We start from the raw sequence: 20,661 nt of genomic DNA on the forward strand, positions 1-20,661 counted from the left end.
CAGAAACATGGATATTTAAGTGTTACATTTAACTTCATGAACAAAAACATAGTGGAGAACTTCTACTTGTTTTATTTTTGCTTTTATTTTAATTTCAGAACTGATGGGGTGGTATTTTATTGAGTTGTTTGTACAAGTGTATGTCAGGTTTCAATGTTCTGATGTTAAATATAATAAAATATTTGTTCAGAATACTGTCGTTGTTGTGACTATTTATTTGGGAGGGCGTGTATCAAGTGGCCTGGTTGTGTTTTTTTTAAGGCTGACATGTGGAACCTATCTGGTCCAATGTATAGGACCACAATAAGAATTGGAATCCAGACCTGGTCCACACTAGGACTGTAATTCATTGCGGTATGTGGGCCAAGCAAAAGATGGTTGTGTGGGCCAGAGCTGGGCCAGTGAAAAATTGCTATGTGAGATGAAGCCTTGCTGCTTGTAAGCTGCATTGATGATTGCTTTGTCTTATTAACTGTGTTTGGATTGTTTTTGAGCGCAAAGCTGAACTTTTGTTATACACACAAGTTTACTGTAGGCTCCTAGATGTGTTAGCAAATATGTGCTATGTGTGTGTACGCCAATTGTAAAATCTGAAACTGTTTATTTCATTTAAGACTGTCATGCATAATCAATGATCTAATCAACCAAAAGTCCTGTTTGTCCCAGTGTCTGTCTAGTACAATAAAAGACCATACACCTGACTCGCAGTGTCAATTAACCAACCATCACCCACACAGACACACATAGACTATATTGCCAAAATGTTATGAGATTTTTGAGCATTTCATTAAACATTTAGTCAAAATTTGCTCTTATAATTCCATCCACTCTTCTGGGAAGCTGTTCCACTAGATTTTAGAGTGAGCTTAAAATATTTGTGTTCACCAGCCACAAGAATGTTACAATAGCCAGGCATTGATGTGGGTGAGGAGACCTGGGGTGCAGTCAGCATTCAGATTCATCCCATAGGTGTTCAGTAGTGTTCAGATCAGAGCTCTCTAGCAGGCCACTTAAGATCTTCCTCTCTAAAGCATGTCTTCAAGGAGCTCACTTTGTGCACAGGGGCATTGCCATAGTGGGACAGGTTTCCAAGTTCAAGTGAATGCAGAATTTTGTGCCTTGAGCTTTGTGGTAACAGCAATTACCCTATTCAATTCTGAATTTCCATATATTTAAAGGTATTTACTTTTATAGAAACTATAAAAGAAGTTTTGCAGGGTGTGTAAGAAAGGATCCCCATTCAGCTGTAATTCCACGCTTCCCCACTAGAGGCAGACATACAGTTTACCCAGCATAAGTTACCTATGACGTCACAGTGCACCGTTCTCCATCAAGAGCATAAAAGGCTAGAACTCTGAGCAGCAGTCATCTTTCAGCAGTGGGCATTTGACATTACACAACGTACCGAACAGCAACTAGCAATTCACAGCAAGAACACACACAATCAATTCTAAACCCAGTAAAGCTTGAATTTTCTGAATCCTGTACCGCGTTTGTACTGAAACAATGGGGCGAGGACAATCTAAGTGTAAGTTAAAGTAAAAGTGTTATTTACGATGAAGTTGATCCAGTTAAATCAGATTGCTGACTAAATAATCGAGCACTTCAGTGTAAAGAGTGTTAACAATGGCTAATACATTCTGAACTAAATTTGCCTGATAGACACAGTTTCTCAACTATGACCATGAGAATTAATTTATTGCAGGATCAGTCCAGTGTTAACAACTAAATTATTTAATAGTAGTAGTTGTAGTAATAGTAGTGTAATGAAGATAAAGAAGGACAAAGAGCAGATTTCTTGAAAGTGATCATTTGGATTTCAGTGCCACTAAATGTGTGTAAAAAAAAAAAAATATATATATATATATATATATATATATATATATATATATATATATATATATATATATATATATATATATATTTGTTTCATCGTTTTATCAAATCTAGTTGCTCGTGACTCCAGAAGTCTCCTGTCTGAAGAGCAGCTGCTGTGTTCGATCTGTCTGGATGTGTTCACTGATCCAGTCACCACTCCATGTGGACACAACTTCTGCAAAAGCTGCCTTACACGGTGCTGGGAGAAGAGTCAAGACGGTTACTGTCCATTATGTAAAGAGAAATTCGCCAAGAAACCTGAACTGAAAATTAATACAACACTGAGAGAGGTTGCAGATCACTTCAAGAAGAAAAGTGTTCCAGACAAACCTGAGGTTCTTTGTGATGTTTGTACTGGAGAGAAGGTGAAGGCCGTGAAATCCTGTTTGTATTGTGGACTGACTTTCTGTAAGTCTCATTTAGAACCTCATAATCATGTTCTAAAACTTACTAAACACAAACTAATAAACCCTGTGGAGAACCTGAAGGACTACATATGCCAGAAACATGAGAGAGCTCTGGAGCTGTTCTGTAGAGATGATCAGACATGTGTGTGTCAGTTGTGCATTGAAGGAGACCACAAGAATCACAACACTGTTCCTATAGAGGAGGAGAGCAGAGAGTGGAAGGTGAGAGGGATTTTTGATAAACTGATTAATTTGAAACAAAAAGAAATGTATAACTTTATAATATATTATCCATTCTATTGTGTTTAGACTCAGCTGGGGAAAACTAAGACAGATGTACAGCAGATGATTCCGAGTCGACTGGAGAAGATCCAACAGATCAAACACTCAGTAGATCTCAGAAAAGTGTGTAAAACATTACATGAAGTTTTATCAACAACATATCTGCATATTGTGATGTTCTTTGTATGTATATATCTGTATATAAATATTTCTATATCTGTATATAAATATGTAGTTAAAATGTGTTCCTCTTTTAGAGAAACACAGAGAAAGAGAAAGCAGACAGTGTTGAAGTCTTCACTGCTCTGATTAGCTCCATTGAGAGAAGTCAGGCTGAGCTGCTGAAGCTGATGGAGGAGAAGCAGAAAGCAGCAGTGATGCAGACTGAAGAACTCATTAAAGAGCTGGAGCAGAAAATTACTGTGCTACAGAGGAGAGACACTGAGCAGGAGAAGCTCTCACACACTGAGGATCATCTCCACCTCCTACAGGTCAGTGTTCCTCTCTCTGCCTACTGACAATGCAGAACATCACAGAACAGAACTCACCATGCTGAGGGATTTCTCCTCTCTCCTGATCTACTGTAGGTTAACTCGTCCATGTTCAGCCTTCCACACACCAAGAACTGGACTGAGATCAGTATTAACACTGATCTGAGTGGAGACACTGCGAGGACATCTCTGTCTCAGCTTCAGCACAGTCTGAATGAGAAACTCACTAAAACAATCAATGACAAGTTAAAGGAGGCAGGTAAGAAGATTTCAAAATCTACTTTACCCAGTAGCCAAATCCATAACAGATTCAAATAAATATTATAGCTTATAAATGTGTTAATGTAATTAATACATTTAAATAATAATTTGTAAGAATAACATTATTTATTTTTAAGTGCATTTGTTTTTGCTTACAGACTGAACTGATGTTTAGCTGTCACTAGCTTCTTTAGTGAAATTGAGCTAGCTAGTTAGCGGGTTAGCTTGCCAACAATTTTTTGCCAACATATTTGGCTGTTGCTGATTTTATTTTTTATGAAGAAAGACTGAGTTTAACAGATCAAACAGACAAATCATATATACAGTATAAAACATATAAAAATGGAATAAACATTCAGGACTACTCTAATATGTCATAATGAGTTTGATCAACTGAATGGTGATTTCACATCACACTCTGTGTGTTTCTCGCAGTGGATGTGATTCTGGATCCTGATACAGCTCATCCCAACCTCATTCTTTCTGCTGATGGAAAACAAGTGTCACTTGGAAACAAACGACAAAATCTCCCTGATACACCAGAGAGGTTTAATCAGTGTGTCTGTGTTCTGGGGAAGCAGAGTTTCTCCTCGGGAAGATTTTATTATGAGGTGCAGGTCAGAGGGAAAACTGCCTGGGATTTAGGAGTTGTGAGAGAAAACATTAACAGGAAGGGGAAGATTATAGCAAACCCTCAGAATGGATTCTGGTCTGTGATATTGAGGAATAAGAATCAGTATTGGGCTTGTGCTGATCCCCCTGTCCCCCTCACACTGAGAAAGAAGGTGGAGAAGGTGGGAGTGTTTGTGGATTATGAGGAGGGTCTGGTCTCCTTTTATGATGTGAACTCCAGATCTCTTATCTACTCTTTTAGTGGTCAGACTTTCACTGAGAAACTCTATCCATACTTCTGCCCTTGATTCAATTATGGAGGTAAAAATTCAGCACCACTGATCATCTCTCCTCCACTTTAGACTAAAGGATTTTTATCTCAAAAAAATCGGATGTTAAAAAAGGAATTAAAACCTTTTTTTCTTTTTAATAAAATTATGAAATTCACAGAACAATTTGATACAATCAGAAATGTTTAAAAAATCTGATAATATTTTAAACTATTAGAAATTTGGAAAAAAAAAAAAAAACTATGAACTTTACATTTACTCTTTTTACTTTAACGATATATACATAATGTTTAAATGCTTAAATACATACATTTATGTGGCAAAGAATATTTGAATTTTTTTTACTTTTTTGTTCTTTTACTTTTGTTTATTTACTTTTTTGTTCTCTGTATCCTTACAATACATACAAATATCCGATTATTGTCTTTGGATAACTTTTTTTGACTAAATATTAAGATTTTGATTATATAAAAATGAAATTAACGACTTACTTTTTATCCAGCATTTATTATTGAAGTCATTTGTGAAAATTATTCACAGTTAGATTTAGAATATTCTTCACAGTATGATGTTTCTTTTTTTTTTTTTTTTTTTTTTTATTATTTTTGAGTGCTGTAAACCTCCTTATACTACATTAAGTGAAGAGATTTTGTTGCGATCTTTGTTCTTCTTGTCTAGTTAAAGGGCATTAAATCTGAAATTGTATAAGAGAAATTGATTCCTAAATGGGTAAAATACTTTCTGAAGCCCTTTCATACATTGTTCTTATTGTTTGTTTTCCATCTGCATGGTATAAAAATAAAGCCTTTTCATCATTATCACCTTTACATGCATCTTATTGCATTGCGGCTAAAAAAAACTAAAGCCAGGTTTATTGGGATGCTTATCTTTGCTGCCACTGTTATATCTTTATTTCAATGTTTATAAATGTTCATAACAGCTCTCTGCTAAAAACAGTACTCTGCTTAATTACAATTATTTTTGCCTCATTCTCTGTTTTTATGAGGTGATTTAATCAGTAGCCTATTGTTCAGGATATGCTTATAAGCATGAGCCCCGTCAGACTGGTCATGGGGGTGGTGTAGCTACCATTTATAGTGCCCTTCTAAATGTTAGTCAGATATTAGGATTCAGGTTTAAATCATTTGAAGTGCTCGTTCTTAAAGTTGTACTTTCAGACATACACAGAAAACCCATTCTATCCCTCGCTCTGGCCACTGTGTACAGAATCCCAGGGCCCAATGGTGATTTTCTTTAAGATTTGGCTCGTTATCTTTCAGACCTCTTGATCAATTTTGATTAAGTGCTGATGGTAGGAGATTTTAATATCGATGTAGTTGATGTAAATGATGCTGAAGGACTATTATTTGTGGACTTATTGAACTCTTTTGGGGTAAAACAAAACATCACCACACCTCACCATCGTTTTAATCACACACTAGATTTAATAATATCCCACGAAACAGATGTCACTGATATAGATATTTTACCTCAGTGTTATGAAATCACAGACCATTACCTCATATTGTACACACTACCGGTAGAGCAGATTAGCTGTGTTTCACCACGTGATCGACCTGGTAGGACTATTGTTCCGACCACTAAGGATAGATTCACAAATAACCTGCCTGATTTATCTCAATTTCTCACTAAACCCATAAATCCTAACAACCTTGATGAAATGGCTAACAACATAGACAATGTTGCCCCCATCTTGTTAAAATAAGGACAAAAAACACCTGCACCATGGTATAATTATCATATGCATGCCCTCGAAAGAACATTCTGTAATCTGTAGAGAAAATGGAGTAAAACTAAATTGGAGGTATTTAGAATTGCGAATAAAGACAGTATGCTCAGCTACAGACAGGCGCTAAATGCTGCTAGAGCTGAACACCTGAGCAAACTCATAGAAAACAACAAAAACAATCTCAGGATCCTTTTCAGTACAGTAACTAAATTACCAACAAATCAGGTATCTGAAAAACGTCTTCCATCACAGTTTAGTAGTGAGGACTTTATTAATTTCTTCACTGAAAAGATTGATAGTATTAGAAAAACAATTGTGGCGGTCCAACCTCTGACAGCATCTCCTGATCCAATCGTACCTAAAACTCCACAACTACACTGCTTTACACATACAGGACAGGAAGAACTGTATGATGTTATTACCAAAGCCCAATCAACAACATGTCTATTAGATCCCATTCCAACTATACAACTGAAAGAAGTGTTACATTCAGCTGGTGAGCCTCTTCTGAATATTATTAAATCCTCACTATCTTAAAGTCACATCCCTAAACACCTCAAGTTAGCAGTTATTAAGCCCCACATTACGATACCTAATTTGGATCCAAACACACTATCAAATTACAGACCCATTGCAGAATCTCCCATTTAGGTCTAACATTTTATAAAAGATTGTCTCTGCCCAGTTATGTTCCTACTTACAAGAGAACAATATCTTTGAAGAGTTTCAGTCAGGTTTTAGGAACCATCATAGCACAGAAACTGCTCTAGGTAAAATCAGTAATTACCTGTTTTTAGCTTCAGACCAAGGCTACATCTCTCTGTTTGTTTTACTAGATCTTAGTGCTGCATTCGACACTATAGATTATGATCGTCTCCTAGATCGCTTACAAAATTACATCGGCATTCAGGGACAGGTATTAAGCTGGTTGAAATCCTGCCTGTCTGATCGTTACCATTTTGTAGACTTAAATGGAGAGCTATCCAGATTATTGCAAGTAAATTATGGGTGCCACAATTGAATAAATATAAAATAAATCTTCAATTTGAATTTCATATTTTGTTGTTACTTTCAGTTCCACACCAGTTTTGTTTGACTCATTTGCAAGATTTTAAACTTCTTGTTTTCTGTGTTAAGTAATTATCTATCTTACCTAACCAGTCCTTAAAGTACATATGTAACGGAGTAAAAATAATAATAGGTAAATTCAGAGAAATTGGGAGAACTCGCCATTGGTTGTTGCACAGCTTGCAGTTGCGTTCATTATACTGGGGGCGATGCAAAGTAATCGGCAACAGTATCGTGAAGCCTGCTGCTTGTAAGCTGCATTAATGATCGCTTTGTCTTATTAACTGTGTTTGGATTGTTTTTGAGCGCAAAGCTAAACTTCTTTTATACACACAAGTTTACTGTAAGCTCCTAGATGTGTTAGCAAATATGTGCTATGTGTGTATACGCCTGCTTGTAAACTCTGAAACTGTTTATTTTATTTAAGACTGTCATGCATAATCAATGATCTAATCAACCTATAATCCTGTTTGTCCCAGTGTCTGTCTAGTACAATAAAAGACCATCCACCTGACTCGCAGTGTCAATTAACCAACCATCACCCACACAGACACACATACACTATATTGCCAAAAGTATTGGGTCAGGTGGTTATACGTATGGTATAAGATTTTTGGGCATTGCATTCCACATTTAGTCCCAATCTGCTCTTATAATTCCATCCACTCTTCTGGGAAGCTGTTCCACTAGATTTTGGAGTGAGCTTATAAATATTTGTGTTCATCAGCCACAAGAATGTTACAAAAGGGAGGTACTGATGTGGGTGAGGAGACCTGGGGTGCAGTCAGCATTCAGGTTCATCCCATAATTGTTCAGTACTGTTCAGATCAGAGCTCTATAGCAGGCCACTTAAGATCTTCCTCTCTAAAGCATGTAAAGCATGTCTTCAAGGAGCTCACTTTGTGCACAAGGGTATTGCCATTGTGGGACAGGTTTCCAAGTTTAAGTGAATGCAGAATTTTGTGCCTTGAGCTTTGTGGTAACAGCAATTACCATATTCAATTCTGAATTTCCATATATTTAAAGGTATTTACTTTTATAGAAACTGAGTTTGACATGGTGTGTAAGAAAGCATCCCCATTCAGCTGTAATTCCACGCTTCCCCACTAGAGGCAGACATACAGCTTACCAAGCATAAGTTACCTATGACTTCACAGTGCACCGTTCTCCATCAAGAGCATAAAAGGCTAGAACTCTAAGCAGCAGTCATCTTTCAACAGTGGGCATTCGACTTCACGCAACTTACCAAACAGCAGCTAGCAATTGACAGCAAGAACACACACAATCAATTCTAAACCCAGTAAAGCTTGAGTTTTCTGAATCCTGTACCACGTTTTTACTTACACGATGGGGCGAGGACAATCTAAGTGTAAGTAAAAGTAAAAGTGTTATTTACGATGGTGTTGATCCACTTAAATCAGATTGCTGACTAAATAATCGAGCACTTATGTGTAAAGAGTGTTAACAATGGCTAATACATTCTGAACTGAATTTGCCTGATAGACAGTTTCTCCAAAACTATGACCATGAGAATTAATTTATTGCAGGATCAGTCCAGTGTTAACAACTAAAGTATTTAATAGTAGTAGTTGTAGTAATAGTAGTGTGATGACGATAAAGAAGGACAAAGAGCAGATTTCATGAAAGTGATCATTTGGATTTCAGTGCCACTAAATGTGTGTAAAAAAAAAGATATATTTGTTTCATCGTCTTATCACATTTAGTTGCTCATGACTCCAGAAGTCTCCTGTCTGAAGAGCAGCTGCTTTGTCCGATCTGTCTGGATGTGTTCACTGATCCAGTCACCACTCCATGTGGACACAACTTCTGCAAAAGCTGCCTTACACAGTGCTGGGAGAAGAGTCAAGATGGTTACTGTCCATTATGTAAAGAGAAAATCACCAAGAAACCTAAACTGAAGATTAATACAACACTGAGAGAGGTTGCAGATCACTTCAAGAAGAAAAGTGTTCCAGACAAACCTGAGGTTCTTTGTGATGTCTGTACTGGAGAGAAGGTGAAGGCCGTGAAATCCTGTCTGGATTGTGGACTGACTTTCTGTAAGTCTCATTTAGAACCTCATAATCATGTTCTAAAACTTACTAAACACAAACTAATAAACCCTGTGGAGAACCTGAAGGATTACATATGCCAGAAACATGAGAGAGCTCTGGAGCTGTTCTGTAGAGATGATCAGACATGTGTGTGTCAGTTCTGCACTGAAGGAGACCACGAGAATCACAACACTGTTCCTATAGAGGAGGAGATCAGAGAGAGGAAGGTGAGAAACATTGTTCGACTTCAATTTTGGGCATTTTTATGGATTATACAGTTTCATTTATCTGTCATTAATCTGTAGGTTATCAGTTTAAATTCTAAAATTGATTAGACAGATAGATAGATAGATAGATAGATAGATAGATAGATAGATAGATAGATAGATAGACAGACAGACAGACAGACAGACAGACAGACAGACAGACAGACATACATACATACATACATACATACATCACTGACTTCCTCTGTCTCATCCACGTTAGCTTTACGTCTTGTTTTCTGCCTGCTGATTGTTAGCTTCGTAAACTAGTCTACATCTGTGGTGAGTGAGAGACAGGACTTTATACATCAGTGGATTTAAAAAGACGCGCAATGACAGGAAGTCGGCTCGCAGTGAAAAAAGAAAAATATTAACATTTCACCAAATCAATGGATTAATACTAAAGTAACGAGCTGGTTTTGAAAATGTAAGAAGGAGAAAGTACAGATATTTGTTTAAAATGTAATGAGTAAAATCAAAAAGTTGTCTGAAAAATAAATAGTGGAGTAAAGCACTGATACCAAATAAATCTACTTAAGTACAGTAACGAAGTATTTGTACCTCATTACTTCCACCTCTGCCCTTCTCTCCAGCATGTACCTCCACCTCTGCAGGCTCTTCTCAACCTGCTCTCTACTCTCACCACAAAAATCATTTATTCTTTGTATTCTTTATATGTATAAAACACATTTGAATGACTAATTTGAAACAAAAAGAAATGTATAACTTTATATTATATTTATATTATATTATATATTATATTATTATTATATTATTACAGCAGATGATTCCGAGTCGACTGGAGAAGATCCAACAGATCAAACACTCAGTAGAGCTCAGCAAAGTGTGTAAAACATGACATGAAGTTTTATCTACAACATATCTGCATATTGTGATGTTCTTTGTATGTATATATCTGTATATAAATATTTCTATATCTGTATATAAATCTATAGTTAAAATGTGTTCCTCTTTTAGAGAAACACAGAGAAAGAGAAAGCAGACAGTGTTGAAGTCTTCACTGCTCTGATTAGCTCCATTGAGAAAAGTCAGGCTGAGCTGATGGAGCTGATGGAGGAGAAGCAGAAAGCAGCACAGATGCAGACTGAAGAACTCATTAAAGAGCTGGAGCAGGAAGTCACTGTGCTGCAGAGGAGAGACACTGAGAAGCTCTCACACACTGAGGATCATCTCCACCTCCTACAGGTCAGTGTTCCTCTCTCTGCCTACTGACAATGCAGAACATCACAAAACAGAACTCACCATGCTGAGGGATTTCTCCTCTCTCCTGATCTACTGTAGGTTTACTCGTCCATGTTCAGCCTTCCACACAAGAACTGGACTGAGATCAGTATTAACACTGATCTGAGTGAAGACACTGTGAGGACATCTCTGTCTCAGCTTCAGCAGAGTCTGAATGAGAAACTCACTAAAACAATCAATGACAAGTTAAAGGAAGCAGGTAAGAATATTTCATATTATATTGATAGTAATATGTTTTTACCTTTAATTGAGTCAAATATTGCATTAAATGTAAACAATAAAATTACAGTGATGTTTTTTGTGTTTAGTTTCCACAGAACTGAAGAGAATGCAGCAGTATGCAGGTACAGATTTCAAAATCTGCTTTACCCAGTAGCCAAAATATATAACAGATTTAAATAAATATTATAGTTTATAAATATATATTAATGTAATTACTGTAGTCAATTTAGATAATAATTTGTAAGCATAATATAATTTTTTTGTGCATTTGTTTTGCTTATGCACTAAACTGATATTTAGCTGTCACTAGCTTCTTCAGTGAAATTGAGCTAGCTAGTTAGCAGCTTAGCTTGCAAACAAATATTTGGCAACATATTTGGCTGTTGCTGATTTTATTTTTTATGAAGAAAGACTGAGTTTAACAGATCAAACAGACAAATCATATTTACAGTATAAAACATAAAAATGGAATAAACATTCAGGACTACTCTAATATGTCATAATGAGTTTGATCAACTGAATGGTGATTTCACATCACACTCTGTGTGTTTCTCGCAGTGGATGTGATTCTGGATCCTGATACAGCTCATCCCAAACTCATTCTTTCTGCTGATGGAAAACAAGTGTCACATGGAGACAAACGACAAAATCTCCCTGATACACCAGAGAGGTTTAATCAGTGTGTCTGTGTTCTGGGGAAGCAGAGTTTCTCCTCAGGGAGATTTTATTATGAGGTGCAGGTCAGAGGGAAAACTGAATGGGATTTAGGAGTTGTGAGAGAAAACATTAACAGGAAGGGGGAGATTATAGTGAGACCTCAGAATGGATTCTGGTCTGTGAGACTGAGGAATAAGAATCAGTATGAAGCTTTTGATGATCCCCCTGTCCCCCACACACTGAGAGAGAAGGTGGAGAAGGTGGGAGTGTTTGTGGATTATGAGGAGGGTCTGGTCTCCTTTTATGATGTGAACTCCAGATCTCTTATCTACTCTTTCACTGGTCAGACTTTCACTGAGAAACTCTATCCATTCTTCAGTCCTTGTTTAAATGATGGAGGTAAAAATTCTGCACCACTGATCATCTCTCCTCCACTTTAGACTAAAGGATTAATATATTTTAAAAAGGATGTTTAAAAAAGGATTAAAACCTTTTTTCTTTTTAATAAAATTATGAAACTCACAGAACAATGTGATACAATCAGAAATGTTTAAAAAATGTGATACTATTTTAAACTATTAGAAATGTTAAAATTAATAAAAAATCTGAACTTTACTTTTACTCTTTTTACTTTAAAGATATATACATAATCTTTAAATACTTAAATACATACATTTATTATATTTGTATTTTTACCTTTTTTTACATTTTCAGAAGTAAAAATATGTACTTTAAACTCTGTATCCTTACAATACATACAAGTATCTGATTTTTGTCTTTGGATAACATTTTAGACTAAATATTAAGATTTTGATTTAAAAAAAATGACATTTTATCCAGCATTTATTATTGCACTCACTTGTGAAAATTATTCACACTCAGATTTAGAATATTCTCCACAGTTTAACTTTTTTGTTGTTGTTGTTTGTTTTTATTATTTTTGAGTGCTGTAAACCTCCTGATACTACATTAAGTTCAGAGATTTTGTTGTGGTCCTTTTTATTCTTGTCTAGTTAAACAGCACTCAAACTGAAATTGTATAAGAGAAATTGTTTTCCATCTGCATGGTATTAAAATAAAGCTTTTTCATCATTATCACCTTTACATGCATCCAGGTTTATTGGGATGCTTATCTTTGCTGTCACTGTTATATCTTTATTTCAAAGTTTATATATGTTCATAACAGCACTCTGCAAAAAAACAGTACTCTGCTTAATTACAATTAGAAATGATCGTTCAATAACATAATAATGTAACAAAAGATTTGTAAGCAAATGAAATATATCTGCCGGGAAAACTCTTTTATCGCCAGAGAACAATCATAATCCCAGACTTGTCAAGGCCAGGAAGACTGTGGTGGTAATAAGCATGAGTAGATTACAGATAATACTGTTTAAATTGCATTTGTATTCATATTACTGATGGCATGGGTTTGCGTCGATAAAAATGGCCCATGATGGGTAAAGCTTATTAACAAGCTATAAACACATGCAGTCGCTGATCTTCGGTAATCACGTTATCTATATGGGGTTATGGTGGAAGAAACGTGAGAACACCAGGTGTAAGGCAGGGGGAAGGAACCCTGGGTGGGATGGCAGTCCGTTACAGGGGGCAGGGGCAAATAAATGCTGGTTATTTCCAGTGACACTGGGAATTAAGACTTGAAATGGTGCTCCTGTGCAGCTCTGGAGGACAAGACAGCATTATTACTCGAGTGTAAAGCGTGCTTCTGGGTTCCCACTGACTCTGGATGCAGTTCCCTGTGGTCCAGATAGACTGAATGAAAGGTGAGCATGTCCTGGGGCTTTTATTTTGAACCGATAACACTCTCCAGCGTTTCTCTTTTCACCCATTGAAGATGCGACAGAGCAAATTGTGACAGATTGACTACTACCATCAGAGGCAAGTGGACCGACATTGGCGGCTTGGTTGCGGCCTCGTTGACGCGGGTCGCCTTTGTTATCCCGGGACAGTGCAATGTTCTGCGGGAAACCGTCAGCCGTCCAGGCTTCACGCGGCTCCATTCAGATGCCTAGCCATGTTGTTCCAGCGGGTTAGCTAGCCTCACTGCTAAAAAAGCCTTTGTTCCGACTAGCAGATGATCGATAATATTAGCTCCGAGCCGGAGGAGGAATGAGAAGTGGAGCTGCTGTGTCCCGTCCGTGCAGCAGCATCGCCATGACTCTCAGCACGTCCAGCTCCATAACTGTCATGGCGCTGCATTATGGACAAGAGCTTTCCACCCGTAAAGAATAGACGCTTGAAAGACATTTAGCTTTCCATACTAGTTTTGTGTATATCCGTTATTCGAGTTTGCATTGTGTTATTGTGTTTGGCCAACATGAAAACGTTAGGAAACTTGCTTGTATTGTGTTTCTTTCATGAACACGGGTTATTTCCTGTTCATTCAGTGAGCTACCATAGCGGTATTATTGTTTATTATCCAGTAATACACGTGTATTCATCTCTCAGATTCAGTAACTACCATAATACTCAATAGTCCAACAATCTTTCATTTTCAAATGCCCTTTTTGGGCTGCACTATAAATTTAACATCCCAATGAATGTCATTTAACAATAACTATAGGAATGTCTGTAGTGAGTTTTGCCTGGTGACTCTCCAATCACAAACTTCATAGAGTTATTTATCAGTTGTTTTATTGTGATGATAAACGGCAGGTTTGCGTTGTTTGATTATTTATGGGTTTTTTATGCATTTGCTTGTTTCTTTATCTGTTTATTTTTCCTCTCATTTTGCAGGTCGCCATGCAGCAGTGTAAACCCCCGCAGCAGCAGAGGCAGCAGAGCGAGGAAAACCGGAAGTTGGAGGCGGAAACAGGGGACAGCGATTCAAGCGATGCTTATGAATGTCGGATCTGCAGCCACAAAGCAGCGGACGTCTGCTCTCTCAGTCAACATCTGCACTCTGTCCATCCTGTTACCGCTCTGCCCGGCTCTGGCACAGCGAGACATGAGGAGAGTAAAGGAGCACAAGACCAAACCTCAGAGGGACAAAAGAGCCCACCTGCAGGAAATGTGAGTTATTGAACATATTATCTTGTTGTTATGGGGAAGTAATTTATGGTGGGTGTTTTGTGATGCCTTTTTCCACTGTAAAAAAATTTGTATTTTACACTTTGTATTCCTCTTCGAGAATAAACGTTGATTACAGCGAGTTACACAGATATCAGTTCATGCGTGCGCCTAGTAGGGCTTCAGTGCTGCAAACAGAGATTATCTAACTCGTATTCATGGTATTTCTCTTCTTCTCTACAGTCTGAATTTTCTGAAAGGTCCATGTCTTCCTCACCCATGGACTCGGAAGAGACCAGCATAAGTACATGCAACGCAGAGAACCAGGTACCAGCAGCGGAGCAAAAAGAGACTGTGAAAAACACACCTGCTGCCAAAGACAGCCAAAGCATTTCTCCTGCCTCCATTTTGCCTCAGAGGAAAGCCTCATCCTTTTCGGAGCCTACAAAAGGAAGCCAAAGTGAGGATGCTGCCTCTTCAGGCACGTCCGGCCTCAACCAGACGCACTTTGTGTGTCTTCCTCTGGTGTCTGAGGGACTAAAGTTGGTGTGGGTGCGCTCTGAGCAGACTAATGAGCTGGACGCTGTTTCTGAGCTGGTAGAAGCGTTTAATTCCTTTCCCTACCCCACAGAGCAGGAGGCCAGTGCTCTGGCACGCAGATGCTCCCTGTCCCCCGAGCGCGTCAAAGTGTGGTTTATGATGCAGCGCGTCCGATATGGAATCAGCTGGGCAGACGACGACATCCAGCAAACACGGCTGAAGCTGCGGCGTCTGTTTGGAGAGGAGGGGGAGGAAGAAGAAGAGGATTATTTAGCACATGAAGAAAGGACACCAGAGACCCCGCAGGAGGGTGTTAAACAGGTGCCTGTATTAGACGTCTATACGGGTTATGCACACTACACACCACAACCAGTTTTCTCCCAGGATGATACCAATGACTACAACAGCAGGCAAAACAGCATCATTCCTCAGTATAGCAACGGTTTAGAACCGTTTGTTCGGCTGCAAACTGAAAATCAGTATGTAGGTTCGTCTGTGGACAAAAACAATTCTCAGTTACTCAAAGATCTGAATCATTTTCCTCCTAATGAGCCCAAGGACAATACTTCCAGAACGTATCAATCTTTAGCTAATTCCACAGTCATTTGTGGCCCCCCCATAACCCAGCAGCGGAAGAAATCTAAAGCCCAGTTGATGGCGCTTCGCCGTAGTTTTGTTCAAAAGAATTGGCCGTCAGAGGCTGAGGTGCAGCGGCTTCAGCGCGTCACCGGGCTCGGACGCCATGAGATCCGGAAGTGGTTCGCAGACAGTCGCTACCAACTTCGCAGAAGTGGCCGGTCCTGGCTGGCTGAACTGAGCAAGCCCATTCAATCACCAGAGCCCTTGGGTGGAGTTCCACAACAGTTGAACAACGATAACATCCAGGAGGATGGCGATGCCTCAGGCGCAGGGCTTGACTTTGAGCTCGATGTGGACATGGAGGACCACCAGTGCCCTGTCGAAGACGGAGACGGAGTCAGCGAATCAGACACAAGGAAAGAGGAACAAAGTGAGGAGTTTTCACAAAAAGACGGCCGGGCTTCTGTCAAGCAGGAGCGGCGGGAGATCGTTATCATCCCTTCCCCATCTCCTGCTTCGTCTTCTCCGTCTCCGTCACTCCTCCAAGGCTGGAACCCCAGTCTGGGTCCTGAACCCAACCTCCGGAAGAAGACATGGGAGCAGCTGCACACACTGAGACAGAGCTTCCTGCAGTGCCAGTGGCCCACCAGTGAAGACTACACACTTTTGCAGCAGAAGACAGGCCTGACACGGACTGAGATTGTTCAGTGGTACGGAGACACACGTTACCACATTAAACACTCCAACCTGCGCTGGATTCACCCGGACGACCGGGAGCGTGTACGTACAGGTGTCATGAAGCAGCAGAAGCGAGCGGGGAAGGGTCCCAGGAGCAGGAGATGGACAGAGGGCACAGATTCGAGCTTCAGGTTTAGGGAGCCGCAACCCAGTAACGGGACAGGGGGGAATGAGACGAAGTCATGGGACGAATTATTCAAGACAGCTTCCTCAGTACTGCCAGGGGGTGAACTTTGACCCTGGAGAATTTTTTCATTAACTGTTAAAGAGTATTTAGAATAGCAGGAAAGTAGAGGCTGGACTCTACATTGCTGCCAAATGCTGTATTTCATGAAGAAGTGTTTCTTTTTTTTTGTTTTTGTTTTTTGGGGGTTTTTGGTCTTTGTCTCATGTCCTCATATCCAGTGTTTCTCACCACTAATGGATTGTTGTATTGATATAATCCAGTGCCTCGTCAGGACCTTTAATACACCACATATTTATGGATTTAGTTTTGTCTCGATGAGCAGTTTCATTTAAGCTGAAATTATTTATAATAACACTAACGAAACAGAAAAAAGCTAAGAAGATGTTCAGAGCGATTAACCGAACACAAGCACTGGGTGAAACTGCTGTTTTCATGTGTAGCATTTCAGTGTTCAACAGGATAAAATAGGTAGGTAGACATTAGTTTCAGGTCTTTTTTAATGCACATTTTCAAATGTTTATTTAAAAAAAAAAAAATTTTTACTTTAATGTATTGATATGGTTCAGATCTTCCCAACCATGAATCCTTTAAAGTGTTGCTTTTAAAAAAGATTCAACCAGTGTGAAAACAATTTTAAAATGGTTTTATGAAAGATCTTTTACATCCTGTTCTTCTATAATAATTATTGCTTAATTTCAGTTATAATTTATTTAGACCCAGGACCATAATCCAACAGAAGAAGCTTGAACGATGCATTTGATATTCTATGCATTTAATTATTATTTAGTTGACTAGAATATTCCTTTACTGCTTTTGAAGATTTTTGTACCTATTTCTAGAAAATGTTTTCCCTTGGTTACAATGACATTTTAACTCAATAAAGTGAACTTCAGGATTTTATTTTCTTTTTGTACATTTTGAATGAACAGATGCATATTTACAAGAGGGCTGTATAACGAGGGGAAAACGTGCATAGCTTGATTGCTTTATATTGTCATCACAATTCAAACCAATGAAGCTGTGAATTGTCAGTTACATACCGACCAAGAAATATTTTTTATAGATTACCCTTAAGCATCAATAAAAAACAAACTAAACTGTCAGAGACTCGTTTACAAACTGCAAGCTTCATTAAGATCAGTATTACACAGGTCAGTTATTATAGCAGTGATAAACAAAGCAGTATGCTGTACAGACATATAATCATAAATAATGCTGTCATTTAAATGATTTGATTAAATAAATTGCTCCTATTTACTGTTAATAATGTATTTCTCTATCATCATGACTGACAGTATTAACAAAGGATAATGTAATGGTTGTTAATTCGAATTGTATTTCACAAAGCAAGAGCATTTAGTTTTTCCTGATCACACCACAAGTCAGTTCCAGTATTCTGTCTGAATCTCCCGAGCACCATGAGCTTGCAGGAAGTCCGCTCCTTGTATGATTCGGCGAATCACTGTGGCGGACGTGATTAACATGTGACCCGCTGCTTGGAGTACAGTGGAGATCACTCTGAGTGCCTCTCTGTTCGAAAAATCAGGGAAAGAGCACAATATAAGATGTGACATTGTAGAAACACTAATGAATATTAGGCAGATTTATTTAGGCTCAATAATATTTGGCGCTTCTGGACACTTGAGTACAGCTACAAAAAAATACAGGCAAAAATAAAAATACAAACATATATATATATATATATATATATATATATATATATATATATATATATATATATATATATATATATTGATATTGATATTGGAGAAAATTTTATCTAACAATAATGTTAACTGCAGCTTGTAAAATTATATATATATATATATATATATATATATATATATATATATATATATATATATATATATATATATAAAATCTACTCCACTTATGTACAAAACACAGCAATCTGTCCCCTCAATAGCCACCATGATGCAACCTGTTACCAAATCAAGTTTGGACATTTAACTGCCTGCTAACTTTAACTGCCAAATGTCAGGAAAAAACTGCATGCAAACAAACACACACACACACACAGATGCCCGAGATGTTCAGAGTTGAGTTCTGTCTTTCTCACCTGATCACCTTCTTTGGCCCCAGACACTGGAAATCAGCACTGACTGAGTACAGACCCTGGAATGTTGCCTTCACGTTTAAAGAGCCAAAAATATCTTTGGGGTTTAGACGGTAAAGGTCAAAGGTCACTCGAGCGATGTCACGACCATTGCGGGGTTTCTGGTTAGCTGGATTGATGCTGCTGCCTCTCTTGCCTAACTGTCATTTAGAAGCTTGTTTAGAAATAACCAGCAGTATATACAGTGAGCATGTCAAATGTAGAGACAAACACATGCAAACTTAATTATCGGTGGCTCACAGAATATTCTGTAACTTTTTTCGTTCAGAAGTAACAATGAGAAATGTACTGTTAGGTGCTAAAAGGATTGATCAAACACATATTCAGACAGTCAGCAGTCAAATCAGCAGCAGATAGGATACTAACACACACATACAGGATGTGGTCTCCAGGTCTGTCCGGGCTCCAGCACCATGAGCACTGTGTTGTCTGGCAGGGCCATGAGAAACTCGTCTGAGTCCACTTCGGTACCGTCTTCCTCACACACCAGAGACAGCATGGTGGAAATGAGCAGAGTGTAGGCTGCCTAGAAAATATACATACCAAAAAAGAAAACCACAATATAAAGTTATTCTTCATAAATAATATGCAATCTTAGGGCAAATATAGCCACCTAGTGAAGCTACTATGTACAATATATAGCAGAGGATTTCCATAATTGCTTAAATGAGATCCTCAAAAAAACCTAGATTATAACTTTTTCATATTATGTTCAATTAAAACTTTTCTATTTATAAAATTTCATGTTCATTTTTCCTGATCCTTCAGGCCTCTTGGTTCACCTTCTCCTTCAGCTCCTCTAAATCTGATGCAGTGAGCCCCTTTCTGATCTCTCTGTTCCATGAACAAACTCTGAAAGGCCTCTGAGGTGCAGCCCACACACGCCGAGACACAGACCTAATACATTGGTGATGACATGATCAAAATGAGACAGAAAATGAATAATCGGTTAGACCATAAATACAAAACAACTGAATACAAGCTTCAGAATATAAACAGCATAAGCTTTCCTTAAAACACACAGTGCTTCTGTGTGACAGTGAGTCGCATGTATACTGTTCAGCTGTGTAAATGTAAACTGTTTATCATACAATATTAAATCCAAATCATGGCATTGAGCAATGTGCAATGAAACAACAGGTGAATTTTGTTTATTAATTAGTTATAAAATTATTATTAAGGCAGTGTATAATTCACATTAGTTGTTATTTACATATCAATCTACATACTGCTTTAAATAAAGAAACTCAGAAAAATGCTTACTTGATCAGAGAGGATGTTGTTTCCATCTTGAAGAGTTCAGTGCTACAGAGTTATTTTCCACTATACATATATATACATAAAGTTTAGTCCTCAGATGATACTTTTGTTTCTTATAGGGAAGCGCTGGTGTTGTGCTAGCTGTTCTGCCCTGAGGCCTGCTCTATCTCTGTGGACTTTGTCCTGAACTCAGTGATTCATACAAAGGTGTAATTGGACAAAGTCCTTTATCTCATAATGTGCTGGAGGAGGATGATTAAGGAACATAAACAAGCTTAAAACATTTAGTAAAGGGTTTAATTTTAATAATTAATTTATTTTTAGGATGCAACATTAGGATAAGTATTCAAGCCAAGGTCATTGTAGCCTTTGTAGTCTTTGTAGTCAAATGTGGCCTTGTGGTCGGTATTTTAATTTAAAGATCACAATCTCAAAAATGCAGCCAATATCATTAAGAGCTATCTTCAGTGTAGAAAAGAACAAAGAGTTCTTAAAGTAATTGTAAAATCATTGAGTCTGTCTGGGACTACATGAAGAGACAGAAGTATTGGCCACAGCCTACATCCACAAAAGATCTGTGGGTAGTTCTCCAAGGTGTTTGGAACAACCTACCTGCCAATTTCTTTAAAGACTGTGTGCAAGTGTACCTAGATGAATTGGTGGCCACACCAAATATTGATTTGATT

The 20,661-nt window shown here is 38.0% G+C and overlaps 3 protein-coding genes and 1 pseudogene across 7 annotated transcripts; 3 read left to right on the forward strand and 1 right to left on the reverse strand.

Moving 5' to 3' along the window:
- Window positions 1–1,384: 1,384 nt before the first annotated feature.
- LOC124387277 (nuclear factor 7, ovary-like) lies at window positions 1,385–5,039 on the forward strand. The gene is made up of 6 exons (XM_046851515.1): window positions 1,385–1,528; window positions 1,951–2,507; window positions 2,595–2,690; window positions 2,825–3,058; window positions 3,155–3,317; window positions 3,755–5,039. The coding sequence occupies exons 1-6, from the start codon at window positions 1,507–1,509 to the stop codon at window positions 4,237–4,239; spliced, it is 1,557 nt and encodes a 518-aa protein (XP_046707471.1). The 5' UTR covers window positions 1,385–1,506; the 3' UTR covers window positions 4,240–5,039.
- A 3,220-nt stretch (window positions 5,040–8,259) lies between these two features.
- On the forward strand, window positions 8,260–13,537 carry LOC124387525 (annotated as a pseudogene).
- Window positions 12,679–17,478, forward strand: LOC124387266 (zinc fingers and homeoboxes protein 1-like). Of its 5 annotated transcripts, none has more exons than XM_046851502.1 (3): window positions 12,679–13,288; window positions 14,262–14,537; window positions 14,778–17,478. In XM_046851502.1, the coding sequence occupies exons 2-3, from the start codon at window positions 14,268–14,270 to the stop codon at window positions 16,626–16,628; spliced, it is 2,121 nt and encodes a 706-aa protein (XP_046707458.1). In that variant the 5' UTR covers window positions 12,679–13,288; window positions 14,262–14,267; the 3' UTR covers window positions 16,629–17,478. The 5 variants fall into 5 exon arrangements, with proteins under 5 accessions (XP_046707458.1, XP_046707457.1, XP_046707455.1 ...); XM_046851501.1 differs by lacking the exon at window positions 12,679–13,288 and adding an exon at window positions 13,306–13,403; XM_046851499.1 differs by lacking the exon at window positions 12,679–13,288 and adding an exon at window positions 13,314–13,746.
- Window positions 17,457–20,343, reverse strand: cideb (cell death inducing DFFA like effector b). The gene is made up of 5 exons (XM_046851536.1): window positions 19,979–20,343; window positions 19,498–19,612; window positions 19,092–19,241; window positions 18,659–18,855; window positions 17,457–18,108 (listed from the first exon to the last, which is right to left on the reverse strand). The coding sequence occupies exons 1-5, from the start codon at window positions 20,002–20,004 to the stop codon at window positions 17,961–17,963; spliced, it is 636 nt and encodes a 211-aa protein (XP_046707492.1). The 5' UTR covers window positions 20,005–20,343; the 3' UTR covers window positions 17,457–17,960.
- Between the last annotated feature and the right edge of the window lie 318 nt (window positions 20,344–20,661).

Source organism: Silurus meridionalis, chromosome 6 (assembly GCF_014805685.1).
Source record: "Silurus meridionalis isolate SWU-2019-XX chromosome 6, ASM1480568v1, whole genome shotgun sequence".
NCBI classification, from domain to species: Eukaryota; Metazoa; Chordata; class Actinopteri; order Siluriformes; family Siluridae; genus Silurus; species Silurus meridionalis.